Source organism: Talpa europaea (genome assembly GCF_964194135.1).
Source record: "Talpa europaea genome assembly, chromosome: 1".
In the NCBI taxonomy this organism is placed as follows: Eukaryota; Metazoa; Chordata; class Mammalia; order Eulipotyphla; family Talpidae; genus Talpa; species Talpa europaea.
In genome coordinates this window covers 32445341-32471788 of record NC_140073.1, presented here as the reverse complement: position 1 = coordinate 32471788, position 26448 = coordinate 32445341, and the positions used below count along the sequence as shown (strand labels likewise).

At 53.1% G+C, this 26448-nt stretch overlaps 1 protein-coding gene across 1 annotated transcript in view; it reads right to left on the bottom strand.

The window, feature by feature from the left end:
* Positions 1 to 26448, bottom strand: part of TUB (TUB bipartite transcription factor) — a gene marked incomplete at its 5' end in the record, with an annotated part of 57289 nt that overhangs the window by 5298 nt on the left and 25543 nt on the right. The window contains 4 exon segments of the mRNA XM_084236971.1: positions 306 to 473; positions 1721 to 1864; positions 5130 to 5292; positions 5796 to 5847. Of these exon segments, the coding sequence (XP_084093097.1) occupies positions 306 to 473; positions 1721 to 1864; positions 5130 to 5292; positions 5796 to 5847 (527 nt within the window).

Here is a 26448-nt window from a genome sequence, read left to right as displayed (position 1 = left end):
ATTTTTCAAAGGAACAAAGGGAGGGAGGATCTGTCCTCAAACCTGGGCCTTCCTGGCGCAGATGAGGGTGGAGGTGGGCAGAACCGAGAGCTGGGTACTCTAGTGCATATTTCTTTCCCTTTGGCCTGGAGGAACCCCTATCAGGAGCCCCTGCCCAAGTTTCTTATTGGTCTCCAAGTGTGGCCCCGACCAGGGCTGGGGAGGGGCTGGTGCAGATACAGGAGGGCCTTGATCCTGAAAGAGGATACACATGAGAACCTGGGACTGAGCTTTAGGGGGTGTCGCTGGACCCCCGCGGGGCTCACCCTTCCTCTGCATCGCGGTTCGGAGTTCCTGCCCGCTGGGCCGTGTGCCCCCACCAGCTGCCGTGTCCCCTGCGTCCTGGGCATGGTCCGACTGGCCCACAGTCAGGATCTGCACCGGGCCTCGGGCCTCGGACTTGTCTTCTGCCAGTTCTGCTGGCCCGCCAGTGCCTGCAGGCCGGGGACATTCCTGAGTCCCAGCTGGGGGGGCAGGGAGGGGTGAGGGAGGGTCTGGATCCTCAGATGTCCAGCAAGTAGGTGAGGGATGAGCTGGGGAGACTCTCTGAAATACTTGATTCACAAAACTGATTTTAAAAAAGCTAATGACAGCTGCCAGCCTCTTCACGATCTGTACGTGATGAAGGAACATGGGCTTCATTTCTTGTGAATGCTTTCCCTCCCTAGGCGACAGCAGCCTTCTACAAGATCAACTGCATGTGGCAAAAAACAGGCTGGAAGAAAAGGTTGATCCAGACCACAGCAGAGGTCACCACTCGCTCACAGCCATGTCAACTCCACGTGCCAGCGCTGGTCCTCGCTCGCTCTCACACACTCTCACATACACACATACATAGACACACACAGACACATGCACAGTGACACACACACTGTTAAAAAAACATTTGGATCTCTTAAGACTGCGGTTGGCATATACCACTTCCCCATGGAGGCCCTCCACCCCATGCGGATCTCTCTGCTCAGGGGCTGCAGCTTCAGCAAAAGAAGGCTGGGTCCACACAGGTGGCGCCCCCTGTTCAGGGGGCTGTGTCCCACATGCTCACTCAGCTCAGGACACCTGTGAAGCCTGACACCACTCCCAGCTGTGACCTGGAGGCCCAGAAATCACTGCCTGGAAATTGTGCCCTTTGCACAAAGGGTTCAGGAAATGAGGCATCCAGCCAGCACAGATGGGACTCGGGTGGGGGTGACCGTACCTGTCTTTGCTCTCTGGGAGTCTTTTCTGGAGAGAGAGAGGAGTGGAGGGAGCAGAAGGGTCCACAGACCCACAGGGTGGGGCTGGAGCTACGGCAGAGCTGAGGAAGCACGCGTGAAGAGTGAGCACTGCACAAGATGGTGCAGGCTGCCTGGGGGAGTGAGGTGGGTGTCCTAGCCCAGACTGAATGAGATCTCCAGTAGTCAGGATGGAGGAAGAGGGAGCTCAGGCCAAGCAGAAGGGCTTCTGAGTCACAGCTGAGCTGGACTTCACTTCCTGGCAGTAAGGCGGGCATGCCTATACCCAGAAGCCAGCCCGGAGGTCCTATGAGCCAGCTAGGTGGGTCCGCATGCCATTCTGTACCTTCGCTGGGGCCTCCTGTGCTGTCCCCCACCTCTAAGTCTGGAAGATGGTAAATCTCCACCCCCCAACCAAGAGTGAGGGCCAGACTTCCAGGGACGGGTGGTAGTGAAGAGGAGCCAACCTTTATGCTTCCCCTTCTTGTCCTTCCTAGAGGCCCCACCCTGGCCCCCCGCTGCAGCTGCTGCCTTGGTTCTCTTGGCTGTGACTGGTGCTGTCGGGTGAGCAGCTCCCAGCTGCACGGTGGCGAGTGAGTCGGCCTCTTGAACTGCTCAGGAGAGAGCCCAAGGTTTGGGGGGGGGGTGGGAGTGAGGGGGGAGGGGAGAAGAGAGAGGGAGAGGGGACACGAGGTGAGACCAGAGCTCCAGCTGGAACACACTTCCATCACAGCACTCCCAGGTCCCCGCACCACCACCCAAGCCCCACAGGGCCTCTGAACGCCTCTTGGGCCCACAGAGTCAGCGCCAGCTCATCTGCACCTGGGACAACCGAGCATGGCCCAGCACATCAGTCAAAGGCCTGGTCAAGCTGTGATCAACTGAAAAGCAGAACAGCCCAAGCCTGCACCAACAGACTGAGCCCGGGCAGGGAAGCAGAGAGGGCGGATGTGGGTCACTGCAGATGGTGGGTGGAGACAGAAAGGCTGTATCTTCTGCAAGAGACCACACCAGGCAAGTGCTCTAGGGAGTTTGCATAGGCCCTCTGGGGATGAGCCATGGGGCAGCAGCTTAACTAGGGGATACAAGGAACAGCATCCACCAATAGCAAGGTCTGGAAGGTCACAGCTGGACAAGTCCTTGAAAGGCTTAGTCTGATTTCTCACTGTCCTGATAATGGAGACCAGCCTCCACCTCCCACCCCCACCCTGGCCTAACTACACCCCTCACCCCCGGGGCGCACAACTCCCTGCCACTGCAGGGTCTTTCAGCACCTTGCTCACACTGGACTCCCTCTGTCCACAGGGGCCTTGCTCTAGCTGTTCCTGCTGCCTGGGCTGCCCTCACTACTGTGTCACCCCCACCCCACCCCCACCCTGACCCCAATGCCCCATTAACTCCCTCTTATCCTGCAGATTCCAGCTCAGGTGATTCCCACCTCAGGGAAGCTTTCTCTGACTCCCCTCTGGGATCAGGCTGTGGTTCACGCAGGGCCTGGCTGCTTCTGCACACCTGAGCAGACTTGCTTAACTCCCTCTCGCCTCCTAGATCTTAAACTTCAGGAGAGAGCAGAGACCAGGGTCTCACCATGGACCCCCAGCTTCTAATCCAGAACCTGATACAAAGCAGGCCTCAATAAATATTTAAGCAATGCGTGTAACTAGGTATGCTGACCAGTGCTAACTAGACTTGCTGTGGTGATCATTTCACATTACATACAAATAGAGAATCATTTCCTACTATACCTGAGGCTAATATATTTTAGGTCAATTATATCCCAATATAAAAAAAAACCTGCTGAACCTACTCTCAAGTTAAAAAGAAAAAAAAAATGGATGAATGTATAAGTGACTGCGCATGGCCAAAAGGTGGAAAACTGTTCACCAGGACACATGAGAGTCACGTTCAACTCCCTCATTGGCCTCTGGGAACAGTCCCGTGCACGTAAGGCCAGCAGCCAGCAGAGGGCAGTGCAGCAGGCAGCTAACGTTTGGAGGCGGCAGGGATGCTCCTGGAAACAGCAGCCCCAGGTCACCAGCCACATGCGCAGCAGCATCCCCAAGCCTCCGCTTGGAGCTGGCAAAGCCTGGGCCCAGAGAAGCAGCACCACCAGCTTATTCTGCAGTCTTCCAAGGAAGAGCCTTCGGCTAACTGGGCCCTGGCCACACCGGCGGCTGCTTCAACTTTCAAAGCCCTGAGACAGAGTTTTTCATACTTCACTGGGGAGGAAGCAGACTCAGCGGGTAAAAGTGACTTGCTCAGTCACAAAGGAGCAGGGGACCAGTAGACCAGAAACCCTGTCTTCTGACGAGGGTGGTGCTCCCTCCAGAGGCACTAGTTTCTGAGTCCTGGTTCTGCTTGGCACCATCGGCACTCTCAAGACAACTACCAAAAAGCCTGCACAATGACAAATTGCAGACTTAAAGCCTGGTGACACCAGCCTTTGGCATAACAGACAGCAAGGGCCCAAGGCCCTAGGAGCCACTCCCAGTCCAGCTGTAGCCTTGGCAGAGCAGGGGCTGTGATGTCCACAGGGCAGCAGGTGGCTTCTCTGCAGGGCACCACCACCAGCCTTGGGCATATCCACACAGGCACACAAGGGGGCTGCTGGGAAAGGGTGGGGTTGGGGCCAGTTCCACGTGGAACAGCCAGTGCTGAGCTGGGAGCACTAGCAGGGGATTTACTGTGGACGGTCCTCTCAGGGAGCCTGGAGTCAGACAGGCCTGGGTTCCTGGGCTCACCCCGCTGCTTTCTAGAAGCCTACCATGGGCAAGTTCTTGAATCCTCAGAGCCATCTCCTACCTGATCATGTGGGACTTGTGAGTGACTGTGAATGAGACAATGCAGGCAAAGCAGCTAGTGCCATGCCCCGCCACTGGGAAATACTGAGTCATACTTTATTATTAGGGGTTTCTTCAGAGAGGGCCCCACTGGCATGCTAGGGGAGGGTCTAAAGCTGCAGACAAGACACAGCTGTCTGTCTAGGCAGACAAGGGGATGCAGGGGGCTAAGGGCTGCATTAGTAGAACCTGAGAGGCTGTGGGCCAGGGGATATGGTGAAAAGAGGGGCCCGGCAGTTAGTTGACAACGCTGTCTGATAAAAGGCAATGATCAGCAATTTGCCCTGGCTGGAGGCTCCAGATCTTGAAGCTAGAGAAGGAGGCACCAAGGTCGCTGAGGTTCTTCCCAACTGCAAAAGCCACGATAGTCAGTGGGTGAGGAAGCTGCCAGGATTGCTGACACCCACAGGGGGCAGTGTGAACTGGGTCTGAATCCCTTTTCCAGGCTCAGAGACCAAGCCTCTGGCAGACCCGAGGTACACATAACCTAAGCAGGCGATGGTCCTGAGCACAGGGAGGCAGTTGAGTCCATACCCCCTCCCGGGATGCGCTGCAGACACTCGCCCCGAAGGGGGGTCTGCTAAGCGTAAGGATGGGAGCTGGAGGCTGCAGGTCAGTGCCAGGTAAACCGAGGGTGTGGAGAGACCACGGAGAGGAGGGAACAGGGGTGTTGCTGGTGTGGGGCAGGATGCTGAGAGGGGTTTCTCTCGGGATGCAGAGCCCTAGCGGGGAGCAGACTCAGCTCCTGGCAGCGGCCTCCGGCTCTCAGCGAATCACTCCAGTCAGAACCATGAACTTTCAACTCCTAGACCCATGAAGTTCCAGCCCAAGCTCCAGGTTCCAGCCTCCCCCTGCCCGCCCTGCTCCACCTGGGCTGGGAGCCACCTTCAGCCTGGCAGGAGCCCGACCCCAGCTAAGGTCAGCAAGAAGTCCCTGAGCTCCCTAAAGCATGCGGGGGGCGGGGGCGGGGGAGTGTGGAGCTGCAGCACAGGGGCCACCCAGTTGGGTGGCCCCTGGGACAGCAGGCAGGGTGTACCTTGGTAGCTGGTGCTGCCACTGCTGCTGAGGTAGGACTCCACCAGGGGGGCCTGCTCCTCCGACTGCCGGGCCCGCCGACTCCGGGGCCGCCCATCAGCATTGGCCTGCACCATCAGGGGCTCCTGGCGCTTCTTTTTCTGCTTCTGCTCCAGCAGGGCCCGCTACAGAGATGGCAGATGGCACAGAGGTTGGGGTGCTTGGAGAGGGCAGCCCACCACCTCCACCTGGAGGGAGGGGCCTCCACATGGGACTGAAGAGAAGGCCCTGCTGGCAGGGTTCAAGAGGAGGCAATGGCATCCACAGCCTACTGGACTGTGGTCTTTGTGCCTTTGTGCCTTCTGGACTGTGGTCCCATGATTTGGGGGGTTCAGAAAAAGGTAGCAAAACAGCCGAGAAGGCTGCTCACAGCAGATGTCAGGCCCCCTGTCCCTGTCGGCAGCCCCTACAACTGCCTGGCAGGCAGAAACCCTGTGAACTGGAATAATGTAACTACTGAGCTGATGAGAGTGCACACCCCTCTTTCTTCTGGGGGTCCTCCTCTCATCTTGTATAAGATCACCCCAGACAGTAGGACAGCCCACTCCCTTCTTTCCTGGGAACTCCTGGCTTGGGCTCTGGCCAGGTTGACAAGCGCTGACCACTGCCCAGCCCCAGCCTCACTTACCTGCCGGTCAAGCTTCTGCTGCCTCAGGTTGCTGCCCTCATCATCTAAGACACTGCAGAGGGAGAGAGGGCGTTCAGGGCCTGCCCGCCAGGTGCCAGGATACAGCCCAGAGTCCCTCCTGCCCCAACACAACTGGGTTCTTTAAGCCCTCCCGTCGTGACTCCTGGGCCTCGGGGAGCCCACCTGGGGAAGGGGAGAGGGGGGACACTACTAGCTGGAAGTCGGCTCAGACAAAAAAGCTTCAGCTTTTTTCTGTGACTTGGGAACTTAACTCCTGCTGTGATCTCTGCTGCCCAAGGGCTACCAGTGAGAATGGCTCCTGGAGGAGACTTTCCCCATGGGCCATGAGTGGGGCCTGATCCAGGGGACCCTGTGCAGAGGCATTAGGTGCAACCAGATCCAAGGTCAGATCTCAAACCCAGAGATCTCACCAGATCTTCCCCCTCCATCTTTTATCATTTCCGGAGGAGGTTGGGGCAGACCCCTCTGGGTCTCTAGGTGGCAATGAGCGGTGCTGACAATGCTCCGAGACTGATGGTCCCCTTCTTTGGGAGGAGGTTGAGACCAGCCAGGCCCTCAGGCAGGGCTAGGGCTGGTGGGGGTGTCTGCAGGGGGTAACAGTTCATCAATGCACAGCCCACAGGCAAGCAGTCAGCAGGCAACAGACAGGGTGCGGGAGTAGCAGGGTATCAGACCCTCGAGTCCCCGGGGCCTTGGGACACACTGCCCCATCTCACACAGACTGGCCCTGCCTCCTAGGAAGACAGATAACAAGCAGGAAGCTGGTAACTCAAAGCACTTAGCTTTTTTCCCAGTCCATGACATGCATGAGACCTGCACCCATGTTTTGTAAAAGCTGAGGTCAACAGAGTCCAGCTGCATGGGGGAGGGGAGATGGAGCCTGAGGACCTAAGTTCTGGGAACAGCCCTGGGCTGCCCTAGCCTAATTACGCTGGAGTCGACCCCTGGAGTCGACCCCTGAAGGACACCCCAGACCTATGGAAGTGGTGGGGTCACCTGCACAGGCATACCCAAGTGCACTGGGTTCATGTTCGAGGTTGAGGGAAGTCTAAGGAGTTTTACCTCCCACATGTACACATGCGGGAGGGGCCAACGGTGCGAGTGCATCTGCCTGTGTGAGCACAGACCTGGCTCGTCTGCACACAGATACCCGTGTCAGAGGCACAGAGGGTGTGCTTGTGTGCAGGTAAGTAAGGTGCCATGTGTAAGGGGGAAAGATGAGGTCAAATCACCCAGAGGATACAGCGAAACCCTGCCCACCTCCCCGGACAGCAGCAGCACTTTGCAGCTGGAACAATCAAGCTGAAACGTCCCTTTAGCCCATCCAAACTACTTGTGTCTCTGTGCTGGGGAAAGGCAGCCAGGGAATGGCAGGAAGTCTGCAGATTACAGGCAGTCCCTACCCCCTCAGGCCTCACCCACTCTGCCTCCCTGGCCACAACCTATGAGGACACTGTCTATGTTTGGCTGTCAGCTGTTCTACCTACTCGGCATCTGAGGTGACCTTTCCTGACACTGTGGGCTGCTCTGCACTCAGAAGAGCCCCTACTGGGATCTGGGCTCTGAACACAACAGCTTCTTTCACCAGCTCCTTGGCGGCCAGAGCATGGGAGAAAACACTAATTGACAGAGGGGCTGCTCTGTCAAGGCCCCGGTCTTCTAGAAGAGAGGGTACACCACTGCATTTGGGGCTCTCCAAAGGCACCTCCAGGATGGAGGACAGGGAGCCAGCTCCTATAAATTCAAGCTTGCTGGTTTGGAAAGTGTCTGATCACAGAAGGCGGCGCCACAGGCCGGAGGGCAAAGGGTGAAGGCACGGGGTGAGTCAGGCAGACACTACAACTCTTGTGACTGTCTCTCCACCTTAAATGATGGCCTGATGGAATGATCAAGGGCAAAACATCTGCTTCCACACTGACCTGCGCAGATGAGTCCCCAAACCACTGTGAGTGTGGTCTGCTGCAAAAGCAGCATGTGCCAGTCCACTATTTCCAGGACGGGGATGCAACTGCAGACTGGGCTGTGCATGCACCTGGCTGACGGGAGCCGCAGAGCCCCGGCCAGCTATGCTCTGCTTGCCAAGCTCTGTGCCAGGCATGCACGGGGCGGCCTGCTCTCTCACAGTCACGTGCTAGTGGCCTGGCCACAGCAGCCCATGTGACACCACTCCCCACCCCCCACTTTCAGCCAGCAGGAGAGGCCATTTCATGGTTTCCTGGGATGATACAGGGCACTCACATTTTCCCTGGGCAGGACAAAGAAGAGGGCTTCTGGGCCTCCCCAGTGGCACAGCGGTTGAGCGCTGGGCTGTGAAGCTGCCCACAGCCTCTACAGCGCCAGTTTAATCCCTGGCCGCCAGCGAGGGTCCCACATGGTGCGCAGACCTCTCCTGCCGCCCGCTGCTCCCCTCAGCAGTGTACTTCATCAGTCTGCCTGTTCTGTTCCCCGCTCTGGCTCTGGTGAATTCTCTCGCCCTCCCACGCTTCTGACTGTACCCAGTGCTTGTATAAATAAATAAATCTTTAAAAAAAAAAAGAAGAAGAAGAAGAAGAGGGCTTCTGTGGCGCTGACACTAACATCCAGGGTCACTCAGAAAACAGGACGTCTAGCTGGGAGGTGGGGCCCCACCGGCAGAGCAGCCTCTGCACTGCTAGGTCACTGGCTGCTCAAGTGTCAACAGGTGGGCCCTCCACAGTGTTCTCACTGCCTGGCCTCCCAATGGTGTTATCTGGGCAGTGGGGCGCATTTCCTACCCCCCACTCTCCCACTGCCACGAACTTCCCATGACGCCCCGGGAAGGGAGGCTGCTTTCATGCTTTCATGCAAACATGACTTCCTCTTCCTCTGTCCCCTGCACTCCCTGCTGGGGGAGAGTGATGAGGAGCCACAGGCTTTAGTAACACTGATTGCCAGTGAGATTTTAGGCAGAATGGACTCAACCACTGACCTTCAGAGAAGGACTGATGAATGCAACGGCTTCTGAAAAGAGATTCCAGAAACCTCAGATACCCTGGAAGTGCCTAGAGAGCAGCCCGCCCCCTCAGTCACCACTAGGCCTGCTGGAGCCATGCAAGGAAAGAGCAGGCCTGACTGGAGGTGGCAACTGGCGGGGGAGGAGAGGAACAGGGGAGCAACTTGTGCCTGGTGAAGAGGAAAGCGCCTGGCTGAGCAAGACCCACACAGGACGGCTGTGAGGGGGCATCCATGCAGAGTCAAGCAGATGCCTGGTGCAGCCGCATTTCTGGGAGAACCAAAAAGGACGGCGGTAGACGCCAATCGCTTGTACTGACAAGCTTGCACGGGGTGGGTGTTTCCACCTGACAGGTACCTGGAGCGCACAACATCTGTCCTGATGAATAGCAAAGACTCCTCTGCAGACAGCAGCAGCATGCTAGAGAACAGTGACAATGAAGGCTGACTGCAGGGAGAGCAGAGCCTCAGCACCTCCCGCAGCCCCCAGCAGAGGGCCCTGCCTCTCATCTCCCACACAGCACCTCCCCTAGGCATCCTCTCTCACCAATGCTCTTTGGCCAGCCGGAGCTGTCCTAGGCGGCACTAAACGATAACCACAAGGAGACAGTAATGGCTTTTTAATGACTTGGGCTCCAATTATGGAATCACTGCCAAGCCCAAGGCTGCCAGCTGCAGGCCCGCCAGGAGACTCGGATAAGGAGACGGGACACTGATGGATGGGTCTTCCAGCTGACCCTGGTGGCTCCTTTATTCTGGAGTGTCGCCTCCTTCTGGGGAGTGAGACTAGGGAGGCCCAGGAAAGCACAGGCCACTGGATCACAAGAGCCAGAGAAACCCAGTGTGCTGATGCACCAATCCATGCATCTGCCCAGGGCCCACAAAGTGGCACCCTCACCAACAAGGAGACAGCCCTTCAGTAGCCCTTTACTTCCCCAAGACACCCACAATAGCTGAAGAGTGAACCATACTTGACAACAAATGAGGGCAGGGAGGCAGAGGGCACATCTTCTATGGCCAATGAATTGGGAAAGCGATTTCAGATCCTCCTCATTTTGTGTACTCCACACTACATGCTCCAGCTAATCCACCAGAACTGACCAGAGGCCTGGAGGTCAGGTCACTAGGGGCAACCCCACTCCCCAAGCGCACTTTGCCCTCCCCGTCCCTGTCCTCATGTTTCCCTCAGTTGCACTGCAATCTGCCCTGCTAGAATGTAGGCAGTCAGGGAAGTGGGCTGTCAGAGGAGAAAAGATCACCCAGGGTACCTGGGTGCATCCCACCCACACCCCATGCCAATGCCAGACCCCCAGAATGTCAGTTCTATGGCTTCCATTGCCTAGTGATGGCTTAGAGCGCAGCAGAAACACGATGGGGGTAGAACTGGGACAGCTCCAGAAGGGAGACAATGGTGCTACTCCTGGCAGGAGCTCCAGCCTCCCTGGATGGGCACCTCCACTGCAGCCACTAGCACCCAAACTCACCAGGTACATGAAAACCTCTAGGGTGCTTGGCCCTAATGTGGTAGCTCAGAATGGCTGCCAGATGACCTAGAAACAATCCCCTGCCTTGCTGATGCAGGTGATGGTAATGCTCAGCCATGGAAATGGAGACCATGAGCCACAGCTGGTGGGCTCTGAAGACGCGAAAAAGAACTAGAGAGTTCCTCTAAGGCTGGAAATGCAGCCTTTATGTCCAAATGGGGGAAGGAATAAGAGTCTGGAGATGAGTGAGTGTAAAGTAAATGACGGTCAGGCATTTCTGCCCTCCTGCCATTAGGACTGATGGATCCCTGTGGCCCTGAATGCGTGCCTGATGCTGGACCCCTGGAGTAGGGTGTGGGCATACAAAGGTGGGTACACCTGGGCTGAAATGAGGCTTATAAGGGCGGCGTCGCGGAATGGAACTGGACTAAGAGAACAAACAAGAGAGAAAGAGAAGCAGAAGAGAGAGAACGAGACCACGAGGAAACGCCAGAGAGCCCAGATAGAGTAAAGATTTGCCGGGGCTAGAAGGCCTGCCAGCCTCCAGGTATCCTGTCACCCCTGCCTGCTAGGTACCTGGTAAAATCCCAATAAAACCCTGAAAAAGACACCAAGGGCTCCAGGACTCTCTCCTTTACCCGTCTGCTTGGATCATAGAAGACCTGCTCTATGCCATCCCGCCGCTACAGAGTCTAACACACCAGGCCACTAGGAGCAAGTTCACAGTCATGGCACATTGTCCTTTGGCCTATCAGAACAAACAGGGCAACAGCCAGCCTTTCGCATGGAATCACAGAGCCCAGAGATGCTAACTCATGGGCCGCGGGCAGCAACGTAAGGGGCACGTGAGTCTAATCAGACACCCACTCAAGGGTTTTTGCAACAAGTCATGCCACAGCCAAGGAACGTTTCCAGCATCACGCGTCTCTCAGTCACCATGTTTATTCATGACCTGAAGACAAAGCAGCCTCTCGGCAAACTTACAGATAGCACAAGGTAGAAGAGATATTAAACTATTCACTAAGACAGTGTGAATTCCTTGGAAGAAGACAGTGAAAAGCTGGGAGAGTGTGCAACAAGCAGAACCCTAGCGGGAGAAGGTCAAGTCCTACATGTGGGGCCCCTCCCCCAGCCCTTCCCCACACAGGCAAACAGAGGCGGTAGGTCGCCTGATGAGCCTGAAATCAAGACTTGGGTGTTTTGTTCTCAGAGGGCTGGGAGTGACTGGTCCGTGTGTAGGAGCCACCTGTAGGGTAAATGATTGCCAGGCTTTTCTGCCCTCCTGCCACTAGGATTGATGATGGATCCCTGCGGTCCTGAATGCATGCCTGACAGTGGACACCTGGAGTGGGGTGTGGGCATGCGTAGGTGGGTTCACCTGGGCTGAGACTGGGCCTATAAGGGCAGCATCACGGGGACGCCAGAAGGAGAAGCAGAAGCAAGAGAGTGAGAACACGGGGGAATGCCGGACAGCCCAGAAAGAGTGAAGACTTGCTGGGGGCTGAGAGGCCGGCCACCCTCCCGGCCCCCCAGCACTCCTGCCTGCCAATAAGCTGGTAAAATCCCAATAAAAGCCTGAAAACAATAAAAGCCTGAAAAGCCACCGAGGACTCCAGGACTCTCTCTTTTACCTGTCTGCTCCATCATAGAAACCTGCACTATGCCATCCTGGTACTACACCACCCCACATGATGGTGAGGGTTGAGGGGTCCTGAGTGAGGAAATAATCCCTTGCTCTGCCTGGTGCTGGAATGGCCACCCCTGGGACACAGCACGCGGCTCCAGGAGGGCAGAGACCAACCCGGAGGCATCCATGAGGGCCCTTGAGTCCTCTCTATCAATCTAGTGTTTCTTGCTCTCCCCACCCCAGGCAATGCAAGAACAATTTCACAGGGGCCTGGAGTTCGGGTGAAGAGACTCACCACAGGCTTAGAAGCAGAGGTTCTGCTAGTTCTGCCTGTTGCCAGCAGCGGGCCCAGGCTCCCAGAGCACCTCTGAAACTACACACAGGGAGGAATGAAAGAGTTGGGCGCTTCTAGTTAAGCAGCAATCTTTCTGCTTCCTGGGAAGTTGAATGAAAACGTGGAGGAAGGGCCCTAAAAGGGCCAAAAGGAGGGGAAATCCAGAGACATGCTTAGGCGCGACCCAAGGAAGAACTCTGGAAGAGTCACACTAGTTGATGCAAGGCCACTGGGCAGGGGATGCGACGGGAAGTGTTCACGAAGAGGCCTGGATGGCCTGCGAAGCTCCTTCTGTGACCTGGAGTTATGCCTTCCCAGACGGACTCCAGGAAACCCCACCATGACGGGAGAGCAGCTGATCCCTCGGGTGGGCCAGCAGAAGCAAGCACCGGGCATCTTTCTCTGCTGGGTCATGCTAGGCACACAGCCAACAACCAGATGAGCCCCCTGCTCTCCAAGAGTTCATGGCTGGTGAGGAAGATGCCAGGCTGTGGGCACAGGACCATGCAGAAATCACTGAGGATGACGGGTCCTTCAATGAGTTTGCAGGCAGCCGTGCTTCCTGACTCTCAGCGTGCCACCTACAACTCAGTAAGGTGGTAAAGTCATGAACCAGGGGTCTAGAATACCCCCCCAAGAAGACAGGTAAAGGAATATATCAGAAAAGGAATTAGTAATAGGAAAAAAAGGAAAAAAGGATTCCATTTGTTAAACCTCATAAGCTAATTGACACCATTCCCAGAGAGAATGTGAGATTAATCCATGATCACTACAACCTGAGCCACAATTACCCATTAGATTATCACCACCTGTCATTACTTCAAAGAAATTGAGCCAAGCCCTGGGAATGCAGGTGCAACCAACACGGAGGAACAGAATCCCTACCAGCACTGCTAACAAGAAATCCACCGATCTTTCTCCCCCAAAACAGATGACACATTCCAGGTCTGACATGCTGTGACATTAGGGAAACCTAAGGCCAAAGCACATGTACAGGTGCCCATCCCCCACACCTGCAAGTAGACTGCCTGCCTGCTCTCTGCCCAGTTTTCTGTGATCAGACAGACTCCAAAGCCACTGACTGGCTTTGACAGCAACCAACAGCCCAGTTAATACAAGAGGCAATCTGCAACTTGCCTTCGCAGCCCAGGTCTCCCCATTCTAGAAGACTGTATCCCAAGTTCAGTGCATTCCCAGGCTCCATGCATGCTCAGAAAAGACCCCAGCAAGGCAGGAGAGATTCTGGTAACTTCTGAACACAGTATTCTCCCAGCCAGACACTCACCCTCCCTGCCCCAGAGCAAGATGGCAAGGCTGACAGAATAATGGGGTCGGCCCAGCTGGGCTGCTCCTCAGAGCTGAGGGGGAGGGGGGCTGTGCTGGACAAGTGCCGAGTCATTCCTTGCAGGATGTTAAGTGTCCTGGCACTTGCTGGGAGGTAGAGCCGTTTCCCAGAGAAAACCCCATCTCCGCAGAGTCCCTTTCACAGGGGCAAGTTTCAGCCTTGCCAGCTTGAGGCTGACATTCTCTAAGACCTGTGTACTCACTTTATAAGTTGCTTGACTCCTGAAAGAGGCTTCCTTAAACCATGACCTAGCCTGACCCCAGTCTGCAGACCCTAAACAAGCCTTCTTCATAGCCACAGTACAGGTCCTGTCCCCCATCTTAGTGTTGACCACAACCCTGCCATCTGAACCCCCACATAGATACTTCTACAGCACTGGGGGCCATTCAGCCCATGGGCACTTCCAGGGCATCTCTGCTGGGTGGCTAGAAAAAGTTAGTGGCACTTTGTGGGGTTGCACTAACTTCCTAAAGGCCCCCTGCCCACGTGTCAGAAAGGCCAGGATGCCCCAGCAACCCCCTGTGCCCCCATCCGAGATGCCCTGTGCAGGTGGCAGCTCTTCTGAGTCAGCTGAGCCCAGTGCCCTGATGGGAAAATCTCCTTGTTCTATTTGAGACTCTGAAGTGTGACTACATGTGTCTGCAGAAAGTCCTATGGGTGACTTCTTGTGCATGTGTCTGTGTTAGCAGGAAGGGCACCCACAAATTCTAACCTGGGAAGCCCTAGAGCCCCAAAGAATCAGAGATTAGGCAACAAACGATTCTCAAGGTAAACCCTGAATTCCAGTGACAGGTGCTTGTTCGGAGAAGGATCTGCTTTTAACAAGCCTCAGGCGGTTTCGGCTGGTTTCCATTTTGGATGCTGTCTGGACAGACTCATTGAACAGCTCTGTCAAAATTATTTTCCATCAGTGACTAGAATCAGGTCCCGCACTGAGATCAGACTATAGCGAGGTGGGTTCCGAGGATCGGTTCCTACCACCAGGGAGGGCAGTTACACAGTGGACCTTAGCTGTCCAGCACCCTTCTTACACACATGTCTCTCCGGGAGGCCAAGAGGCAGCCTCGTAGCCCATGGCAACCAAAGAGCCAATGGGTGGCCATGGATCTGGTGCTGCCATGGCAATGAGCTCCTTTCAGTGATAATGGAGAAGGGAGTAGAGTGGATGGGGAAAGGCCTGCACCTGTGTGAGGTCCAGAGCTTCCCCCACCCCGTGCCACTCCCATGCAGGCAGGAAGGCCCAGATGTCCTTGGGACAAACCTGAAGGTTCCCTGGGTGTCTGGAACACAGAGTAGCTGTGCTTCCCTGAGTGTGCCAGGGTTCTTGAGTGCCCCTGTGCATGTAAAGATAGTTCTGTCTTGTGAGCTGGTGTGTGCCGGAATATAGACCTGTTAGAAGTGAATATCAGAGTCTCTGAGAGACAGGAGTAGTACTTGTGAGTGGGTAGTAGGTGTCAGATGTTCTTCAAATACAGGATGTGTATGTGCACAGATATGTAGGAGTGTGCTTGTGTGTGCCGAAGACTCGGGGTGTATGTATGTGTGTGTGTGTGTGTGTAAATACATGCTGCATATGTATATGAGCAGCTGTGTGCTCTTGGGTCAGAATAACTGTCTCGAGGAATTCATGATCTGAATGAGTGAACTGACCAGCAGGAGTGTCTCCAGCCCAACAAGCAGAAGTCATGTGGAGCATGCCTGCAGATGTAGGGGTGTGTGGTACGGCCAGGGCGCGTGACCCTAATCCCCAGTCTCCGAGGGGGCTCAGAGCAGCGTGCACTCCCTCCTCCCAGAGGGCGCTGCCGAACCCAACAAGGACCCCACTGGCCCAGAGCTACCCCCCTTCCAGCGTCCCCAGTGGATACGGAGTGGAGCAAGGCAGGCGGGTTGGGTTCGCCCGGGGCTCCCAAACTTGGGGTAGGTCGGACCCATGCCTCCAAACCACGTCCCCGTGCGGGGCTAGGTACCCGTGGCGGGTACAGGTGTCTGGCACCTCGGCCCGGTGTCCCCAGCGAGCCTGCGCTCCGGGCCGGGGTGGGGGGCGCCCCTGGCCAGGTGCCCCCAGGCGCCCTCGACCCTGCCCTACACCCTCAGCGTGGAGGGGTGGCCGAGCCGCGCCCCACCCCACTCCCCGGCTGGAAGAGAAGGCGGGGGCCGGCGCCCGCGTACCTGTAGGGAATCCAGTCGGAATGCGGCTTGGAAGTCATGTCTCTCGGGGGCGGGGCGGCGGCTGCGGCTCTGGAGGCCGGAGCCCGCCGGGGCCGGCGCGGGGGCCCTGCTCAGCTCCCGGGCCGCCCCGGGCCGCATCCTCCCGGGCCGGGGCGCTGGGCCCCGCCGAGGCCCGCACTGCACGCCAGGGCCCCGGCCGCGGGCTCGGCGAGCGGCTGCCTGCGTGGCGCTGCGCGGAGGGCGAAGCGGGGGGCGCGCGGGGCGCGGGCGGAGGGCGGCGCGCTCCGCCCGGCGCCGCGAGGGGGGCTCGGTCCGGGCGCCCGAGGCCGGGGCTCTGCGCGGCGGCGGCGGCCCGCCCCCTCCTCCCTCGCTCCGCCCCCGGCGAGACCCCTCCCCCAGGACGGCGCCCGCCCCGTTCCCCGAAACCACCGGCAGCCTGACTCCACCACGTGACCGCGCCCGCGCCCCCCGGGGCTCAGGGCAGCGTCGCCCTGGGCGGGTCCCCAGACTTCCCAGCTCCGTTTCCTCCTCTGGGAACGGGGAGAGTCCTGACACCTACCTACCCACTGAGCCCACGGATCTCCGCTAGGATTTGGGGGACCACACCTCAGGTTGGGGGCCGCGGGGCGTGCGGGCAGAGGGGAGGGTGATCCAGGTGTGCAGGAAGGGGATGGATGATGCCGGTAAGGACCGAGAGAGGCCCCGGGGAGCCTTCAGGTCAGAGATAGGGAGGCTGTCCTGCACCCCTGTCTGCTGCTCTTCGCTCCCCAGTTCTCACACGCACCCTTCCCTGCTTCGATTTGGTTTTGGTAAAGGAGGTGTTTCCAGAGTCCTTCCCGGCTAAAGCTATAGCAGTCTAGGGGAAAATAACGTTTACTGCCTATTGCAATCCCAATCCTTATAAATTTATAATATTAATCTCCACAATAGCCTTGAGAGGGTTTTGTTTTATCTCTGTTTCTCAGAGAAAAAAGCCTCTGGGATGTTAAGATGCCCAAGGACATAAAGCTAGGAAGCCATGGGGCTGGAATCACCTCTCCGGGCCTCCAAAATCCAAGGGAGGCAAAATCCTTGGTCAAAGGTGGTGTTAAAGTCTGAGTGTTGAGGTGGTCCTGGCTAGGAGGAGCCCCAACTTTAAAGCAAGGCGTGGCAAGCTGAGGTGCAGGCACAGCAGCCACAGCCAGGCTAAGGGGGGCACAAAGGAGTGGTGGAGAGGCCAGGGGATCAGGGAGGGATCTGCTGAAGACACAGTCTCCCCTTAAGAGCACTCTGGATTCATCAGCCCACCCCTTTCTCCCCCTAGGCCAGAGGAGCACAGGTGGAGCTCCTCCAGTGCTAAACAGGCCGCCCTCATGACTGCATGACCTGCGGGAGAGAGCAAGAGAACTGCCAGCTGGGCTGAGGGCGGGCCCCACCCCCACCCTGCTGCCCTGGGTCCAAAGCCAGAACTCCCCAGCCCCAGATTCTCCCCTCTTCAGCCTTGCCACATCTGTTAACCTTTAAAAAACAATCATATGGTGCCTGGCTGTATGGTATCTATATACCATAATCATTCATTCCTCACAACCACCATAGGAGTTAGATTCCCTTAACAGACCCATTTTATAACAGAAGAAACTGAGGCACAGAGAAGGCAAAGATGATGCTCAAATCACATCATTGGTCAATGGAATGGTGAAGCTGAAATTCACATATCAGCAGTTTAGGTCCACAGCCCTTGCCCTTAGCCTGCTTTCCATCATAATTCATGCAGCACACACACCCAGCCTCTCTCTCCAGGCTTCCCGAGTACAGGATCAGATCAGACCCATCTCTCCCTAACACAACATCCATGCTGAGAGCTGTTACCTCTGATTATGTATTAACCTTCAGGAGCTATCGCTGTTACTGGAGACAGAGAGCAGACAAAATAAATCACCCTGGAGTGGGATGCAGGAGGCAGAAAGTAGGGCGGTTTCCTTGCCTGCTGGGACACTGGGCCTGGGCCTGTTTTCACCCTTCTCAGGCACTCAGAAAGGACAGCAGAAAGGAACTGTCCCAACCTTGGAGGCCAATGCAGCAGAATAAGCATTACCCCAGGGCCTGTCCTCAGGGCTGGTGGACAGAATGCTGCCTCAAAGCAAGAGGCTGGCCCACCCTCCAGACCATTGCTCCCTGAGTTGGAATCAGGAGCTACCACTTCAGAGCAGACTAGAGCCTATGAGTTATCTTCAAGCATTGGAGTTTGCTTCCCCCCCGTTACTCCCAAATTATCTGACACCTTAACACAATCAGAAATGAGTTGGAAGGTCTCAGGAGTCTGGAGTAATTGAATCTATTAAACAGACATGTTAGGTTCTGTCCTAAGGGAGCAAAATCTGGAGGCATAAGGAGGTGAAGAAATAAGAGCTCTCCATGTCTCTTCTTGCGGAGGTTGTACATATGCTTATGAGATGTGGGGGAGCCAGTGGGGTTGTGTGCCCATGGATGTATGAGTGTGGGTGAGTGTGTATCTGTGGGGTTTGTCCCTGCAGTCTGAATGCGTCTCCATGAGGACATTTGTTGGGTGGGGTGTTGATGTATGTGCGTGGGGAAGATCTAAGTGCACTTTTGTGAATTCCGAGGGGTGTGTATACACACACTCAACTAAGAACTGGAGACGGGTTTTCCTGCTCCAATGGCTTCCCAGGGTGACAGTTTAAATATATCTCCTTAGCTTCTATCAAAAGCCACTCCAGCGCACCAATCAAGGAACGTTGTATTAGGTCCCAGTTAAGGCACAACCATACTGTGCAATGGCCCTTGAGGAAACACCTAAGCTTTTCAGGCTTAGCCCCAGGACAAGGTTATCTCTACTGAAGCGCTGCCACATAACAAGCTCATCCCCTCATCCCCCACCCCCCACCTATCCAAATCCTTCAAAGATGAGATATTTGCTATGAATTTCAATTCTTATTGCATTTTAGGAATTTTCAAACATGGAAACAGTTTGTAAGGGGAGTTTGTAAGTGAAGGAATGTGTGGGACCTGAAGTAGCCCAACAGACACCCTCATATGTCACCCCTATTGGGAAACCTCAGGCAAGCTCCAGTTCACCACCCAGTGTATTGGCATCTTGCTACTTCCATGTGAATTCTTCAATTTTCTATTTCTAATTTAAGTTGTATTGAGTGTAGGCTACTTCTAGTCAATTTTGGAAGCCAAAGGATATGAATAATAAATGAATATGAATTCAACGAGTCCCAAGGGACCTGCCTACTTGTATCCTTGCAGTCTCAGAAAACAATTCAATCAGTGAAACATGGACTAGACCCTACTGGGCTCAAAGGCAAAGGCAGGGCCACGGTGGTCTTGCTGCCGTCAGGCACTTTGGGTCATTAGGGGAGACACCAGATACCATGGTGCTAGTGTACAGTGTGTGAGGGGGCAGGGGCAGGTTAGGACAAGCCTTTCCAGGAAATGAAAAAGAGTGACCTTGAAGGATGAGCAGGATGTTGACAGACTGATAAGAGTAAAAGGAGAAGATGAACAGTTACTGAGATTCTACAACCAACCAGGCACTAGGCTGGGCTCTCCAGACAGAGAGGATGGCATGAGTAAAAACATGGGGGTTTTGAGGGTATGTGACCCACACACTTGAAAAACAAGATGTCAGCCTATATGGTGGCCTGTCCTAAGGGAGTGGTCCTGTGTGTCAGGACATGATTCTGGAAAGCTAAGATCGGCTCAGATCACGTGGCAGCCTGAACTCCAGGCTACAGAGTTTGGATTTTATTCTACAGCCAATGGGGAACTACTAGAGGATTTTATGCCAAGAGTAACCTGCCCAGCTGTACCTTTCAGAAAGATTTGATTGGGAGCAAAATGGAGACAGTGGGGGACGAAAGGGATTGGAAACTCCTGGATGACTCCAAAACAGAGACAAGCAGGCCTAAACTAGAGCCCAGTGCCTTTAAACACTGTCAGACAGATGTCATGTGTGCCCTCTGAACTTCCCACTGAGTAACTTAGAGTATCTAAAGATCATTGCCCCATTACATGAGTAAAATGAGGTCAACGGGCTTATTGATATCTCTGAAAAAAATGTATGGTAACCACTAGTAGAATTAAAACTAGCATGTCTATTTTTCAAGTCACTGCCAAAGGCAGCAACTAAAACTCAACAAACAACAAACAGCACAATCTAAAAAAAAAAAATACTCTTAAAGCATAAAGTAAGGTAACAGAAAAACCAATGATAAGAAGTGATAAAAGGCGAGCCTGTGAGAGCGGATCGTATGTGAATATCATTTGTCAAGTAAGTCCTCTCTGCCACGTGCGCCACTGTTTTATAAAAGTAAATATGGGCCAGAAACAGTGAAATGGAACTCTCTAGTTCAGGCTCCATGATGACAGAATTCAGATCCCAAAAGTGAGATGGGTCCCAATGTGACTTGGGCCTCTAGTACCTAAGAAATACGAAAGCAGCTGGAAAAAGGGGTGTTGGAGGTCGAAGAAGAATTCTAGATAGGGCCCTCAGGTCCAGTGAGCCCTAAGTGGGACGAACGGGGGGTTGAAGGCTTCTATTTTGTTCATCTGAAACCTAGAGAGTGCAGCCTGACTTAAAGGAGACCCCCCCACACACACAGTAGGCCTTAATATGTGGTTACAGCAGAGTTGGGGCCACAGAGGATGGCCTTCTGATTCACACCTGGCAGCTGCACAAATGGGGTGGCAGCTCGCTGCCCTGATGGCCGAGAGGGTGCTGCTGCCTCAGACAAGGCCTTTGTACCCAGGTTTGTGGGACAAAGGATACAGGAGTGTTTCCTGAGGACCTATGTGAGCCCCAGTATGAGAGCAAATGGGATTGTCGTAGATCCCAGTCATAAGCATTGTTTGAAGGGGAGCTGACTCTGGTGGAAGGTATAAGCTAAGGTTTCCTAGGGCCTGAGGAAGGAATCATTTTGTCCTATGGATCTATTGGGGGGTGGGGAAAATATCACCCACATCAAGGGAGCTGCATTTGGGGAAATAGCCCAGTGATGGACAGCATCCATGGACCTATAAAAGTATGCCATTGAGAGAGAGAGGCCAGGAGAGTGTGACATTATCTCGTTAGAGTATTAGCAGGGGAAGAAATTCCCTGCCCCTCTCCTCCTTCCCCTGCCTGTCCTCACCTTGGTTCCCGGAATGGATCAAACTCTCTTTTGTAAGCTGGATCCTCTACTACATCCAGGAGGTATAACGCTGAGGTTTAAATTTTTTTTTTTATTCCAATAGACAGGACATCCTAATTATTGACAGGGTGACCTTTGGTTGCCTGAAAATGCCCCCCAAAGTCAAGGGACCTACCCTCAGTTTCATTTAGGTTGAGGAGGAAAAAACAAACCCATAAGACATGGAAGACAAAAACAGTTTGCTATATGATTACATCTCCTGAGTCATGCCAATCCCACCTATCAGTGACACATGGCTTCTCTCCACACTCCATCATGCTCTGAGATTGGTATGATTATTAATCCCCATTTTAAAGATGAAGAAACTGGAGTTTACACAACCTGCTCAAAGCCATAAGTAAGAGTCCAGGGTTCAACTATGGAGAGCTGTGTGGAGATTTCTGGACCTACTAAACATAGAGCTTCCATATGATCCAGCAATTCCACTTCTAGGTATTTACCCAAAGGACACAGAAACATCAATTTCAAAGAGCACCTGCACCCCTATGTTTATAGCAGCACTGTTTACAATAGCTAAGCTTTGGAAACACCCCAAATGCCCAAAAATAGATGACTGGATCAAGAAGATGTGGTACATATACACCATGGAATATTACTCAGCATTCAAAAAAGATAAACACATGCAATTTGCAGCAACATGGATGGCGCTGGAAGGGATCATGCTCAGCGAAATAAGCCAAAAAGAAAAAGAAAAATACCGGATGGTCTCACTCATAGCAGGAATCTAGAAAACTTAAATAAGGGACCAGGAAAATGAATAACTATAAGAAAGTGAAAATCAAAATCAACAAAAAACTATGAACCAGAGACACTTTTTGGGGGGTGGGGGGCGGGAGGGGAGGGATTGGGGTCAGAATGGGGGGGTTGCAATTGTATGGGGAATATAAATATAAAATTTATTATTAAAAAAAAAAGAGTCCATGGTTCAGACAGTGGGGAGATCTAGAGTCCACAGTCTTAAGTGCTACCTCTAGAGAAAACCAAATGATGAGAGCAGAGCTTTTGATGCATTCACTCCTGCTCTGTGAATCTAGTCAAGAGAAAAATGCATTGGAGTCAAGTTTATGGACAGAGATGAGCATCACAGCTTTATTTCCAGCTGGGGGAGAAATGGCAAATGTGAGGGCTACACGGTGTCTATCCAGTGGGACTCAGGTAGGTAAATAATTCTATGTTCACAGGATGGGTCACTAAGCATCCATTCACTAAGCAACCGAAATATCCTTAGTCAGCTGGCGTGATGCATTACTAAGGTGATGCCCAGGTGGCCACATTGAAATGCATGCATTTCTCATTCATAAAAAACATCTGCAATTTTGAGCCCATCTGTTTACCTTGGAGGAACCTAGGGAGCTGCAGGAAGGATGCGGAACCTCAGGATTATTCTTTGCCTAGTTCCCCTGCTCCATTTTGAGGGTCTGAGTGGTTACTGCTCAGAGACCAGACAGGCAGGGGAGGCTCGGAGCGGAAACGCAGTGTCCTGGTCCCGTGCTCCACGGCCAAGTCCTCCGCCCACTTCCCCACCTGACAGCTAAGCCCAGGTCTCCAAGGAACAGGGGCTGAGGTTATAAATAGGAAAAAGCTTCTGAGGAGCCCGGGTCCCTGTGCACAGACTGCAGGAGGGGTTTGTTTTACCAGCATTATTGGATTTGCAGATAAGCAACAAGGAATTAAGCTGACCAGAAAGAGAGGGAGAGAGCTTTCATTCGTTCATAACACAGAATTTATCTAGCAGAGCCCTCTCCTTTGTCAAACAGAGCCACTGCCTTTATATCCTCCAGCAAAGAACATTTTATTTTGTAACCTTTCGGAAAGGCCTGTGAGGTTGCTTTTTTGACTTGTTTTTCTCCCCTCATCTAAGAAACCCATGGTTTTTAAATGTGAAATGCATTTTAAACAATCCTAATCTGAATTCACAAACCATAATCTCTAGCAAGAGGAATCAGATACCAAAATACAATTTAAACTATTTACAAAGTTTATTGCCCCTACACACCACCGTCTTGCTCCATGGCCCTTCCCCTTCTACTGCTGATGGGTTAGAAAGAGCAGGCTCTAATGGCAAAGTCACTGAAGAAAGGGTGCCCTGAAGGGCAGGTGCCACAGGATTATAGTTAAGTCAGTTCACCTCTCTGGCTCAGTTTTTCCAGCTCTGAAATGGGCATTAAAGTTTCAAGACCTATGAAAGCAGAAAGAAAAGAATACTAGACCCAGGTTTCAATCCTGGCTCTGTCACAAATGTGCTGTGTGACCTTGATGGAGTCTTTTATTTCTCTATGCCTCATGAAGTCTAGGGTATAGAGCATTCTTGAAGGTTACCTCTCAGCACTAAATTTCCCTGATAATTTTGACTCTTTGCAGTTAGGAGATGCAGGAAGATGATTATAGTTTCTACAACTAAGAAATAAGAACAAGAGTCTTATATTTTATAGAAGAAACACAGCAGTGAAAACATACCAGATTTAGGATTGCTAAATTCTTGTCCTCTCTGTTCTGCCCCCTCACTAGATGACCAGGGACCAATCACCTGGGCTCGCCTCAATTTCCTCTTCCATTAAGTGGGAGCAATGCATGCCTTGTCTGCTGCACAGGGTGACTGTGAACCTGTGACCACTGTGTCAAAAGTCCCAAGCCCCTGGAGATGTGACAGTATTTCCTAATTAGAGCTCCACTTATCGAGCCCGCATGTAGGGCCGGCACTGTGCTAAGCATTACGTGTATTATCTCATTGATTGCTCACAGCTACCAGGAGGAGCTATTATACAGAAAGAAGCACTAGCGCTGTGGGAGGTCACAAGAGCAAGGATTTTACTCAGCCTCAGCCAAAGCCTATGCCATGGGTCTGGGGGCATCTCAGATGAGAACGAGAAGAGGCAGTTCTGGGAGTGCTGCCCTCCTGAGCTCTGGAAGGGGATGGGTGCTCCCTCCATCCCCCAGCCCCAGCATTTCTGAGAGCAGTCCCTCCAGGCCTCCGAAGGTGAGATCTGCCAGGCTGCCAGGGATGTGTGGGGCAGTATCCTTCCCTGCCTTTCTCCAGGCCTCCCTCTATATCTCTCTCCCTGATTTCTGGCTTTCATGACAGACCACCCTCCTCCTAGTCTCCTCTGCAGGCACCACCCTCCCTACTGCATCCTTCCTGATCTTGCCAGCCTTGGGTGGCAGGAATGGGTGCCCTGGGAAGAGGGGCTCCATTCTGTGGGACTGGTCCTGGATTTTGACCTGGACATCTCCTGAGAGTTGATCCTGTCCAACCCCTAACACTCACAAGGACTTCTGGGGTGTCCTGGTGTGTTCCTCTAGTCCAGGTTACCCTGCGCTTTGCCTCAGATTCCTGCCATCTGCTCCACAATTCTCCCGGTCTCTAACTGGGCCCTAGTGTTCCACAATCAAACCTTAGCCTGTCTGACTTTCATGAGCTATTAGCACCCATTTCTCTGGCTCAACCCAAACTATTCTTAATGTTGACCTACCATACTGTTGGGTCTGGCACAACTGGCTTTTCCCCAGGTTGCCCACCCAAGCAGGTGACCAGAAACTTGCTAATGTCACTGGCTAATATGCTCACTTGATCTGGAGATGCCATGAGAGTCTTGGATGTTGCAAAACCTGAGTTCTAGATCCAAGTCTCTGGTCTCCTACTTGAGTGCAGACAAATCTCTTCCCAGTTTTCTTGGTCTCAGTGTAGTAGTCTATAAGACGAGGGGCATGGATTAATGTATAAGGCTCCCAGTATCTAGAGCCCCATCTGACAACTGACATAAAACAGATTATCCACGTCTCACCTCCAACCCAACTGCCCTGGGAGAGTGGGGGACACTCAGACTAAACTCACCTTGCTTTCATACCACCAAGCCAAAGCTACGGTGAGCAGAGACACCCCCCCCCCCTTGCCCAGTCACACAGTCAGAAGACAGATGCAGTGAGGCTCAAAAAGCTCCCTGGCAATGGCTGTGAATCCCCTCTGTCCACATGGGTACAGGGTAATAAGCATGTATGAACAACCCAAAAGCAAAAGTGAACAAAGTCCCAGATAACCACCAAATGGCCACAAACATATGGAAAAACTGGTTCCTTGATAGTCACCCCAAATGCAACCCATCACCAGGCCCTACTGATTTTAGATCCTATGTATCATGTCCAATTTGTCCCCTTGTTACCATCTCAGCGCCATCACCTTTGTCAAACTACTTCATCTGTGGTGTGGGACAGTGGTGTGGGACACCTGGGCTGCTTCAGGGTGTGATGCCTGCAGCCAGATCTGCTGGTTTTAAACCAGGCCTTGCCACAAACTCCCTGTGCACCCAGGACTTCCTAGTTAATATATGTAAATCACTTCAACAGTGCCTGGCACATAGTCAGGAGAAAGCTGCACGAGTTAGCTGTTGTTACATAATGATCTGCACCCCTTTCCCGCTGGTCCCCTGCAGTCTGTTCTCACGTGGCAGTGAGAGTCATCTTTTCAGAATGCAATTCTACCATTGCACCTGCTGCTTAAAAGCTTTCACCAACTTCCCTTGCTCACAAACCAAAAAAAAAATCTCAGTGTCTACAAGGCTGATCAGCTTTTGATCTGCATTCAGACAAGCTGGGCTTGTGTGCTACCTCCTCTGCAGGGAGGACTTTGCCTGGAATCTACCTTTCACCCACCCCTCCCAGTCTCAGGACTTACTGCTGAGCTGGAGGTTGTGGCTCAGTGGGGATGACGATGGGACTCGACCAACAACTTTTTTTAAGTTCCTGAGTGTGACACTGATGCACAGGCATTAGTCTACCATATTGGAAAAGTGAAATCATAATTTATGCTATTGGAAATGATACACTGTGCTGGAACCCTGAGAAAACTTAAGGTATCGATAAGAAAAACTCTGGAATCAAAAACTTCAATAAGGTCATCAGATGAAAAAATAAAAAGAAAATAAACATTTCTATATAGATCACAGAATGGAAATAACTACAGAATGGAAATATAAAAGCTATCTCATTGACAATGGCAGAATTATGCATAAAATGTTTTAAAATAAGATTAATGAGCTTATTTGTAATCCATATGAAGGAAATTATAGAATATGATTGAGATCTGTAAAAAGAACTTGAATTAAATGGAAATTCCTAATGTATGTCTTATCTTACATGATAAAGACTTTTTTAAAGATAGCAATTCTTCCTAAATTAACTTTTTTTTTCTTTTTTAAAAGATTTATTTATTTATTCACACAAGCACTAGGTACAGTCAGAAGCATGGGAGAATGAGAGAATTCACCAGAGCCAAAGCAGGGAGCAGAACAGGCAGAAGGACCAACGCACACTGCTGAGGGGAGCAGCGGGCGGCAGGAGAGGTCTGCGTGCCATGTGGGACCCTCGCTGGGGGGCCGGGGATCAAACTGTTGCTGCAGAGGCTGCAGGCAGCTTCGAAGCAGCCAGTGTTCAAACCCTGTGCCACCAGGGGAGGCCCTAATTAACTTCTTTTAAGTGCAAATCAAAATCAAAAGGGGATTGTAAAACTTGATG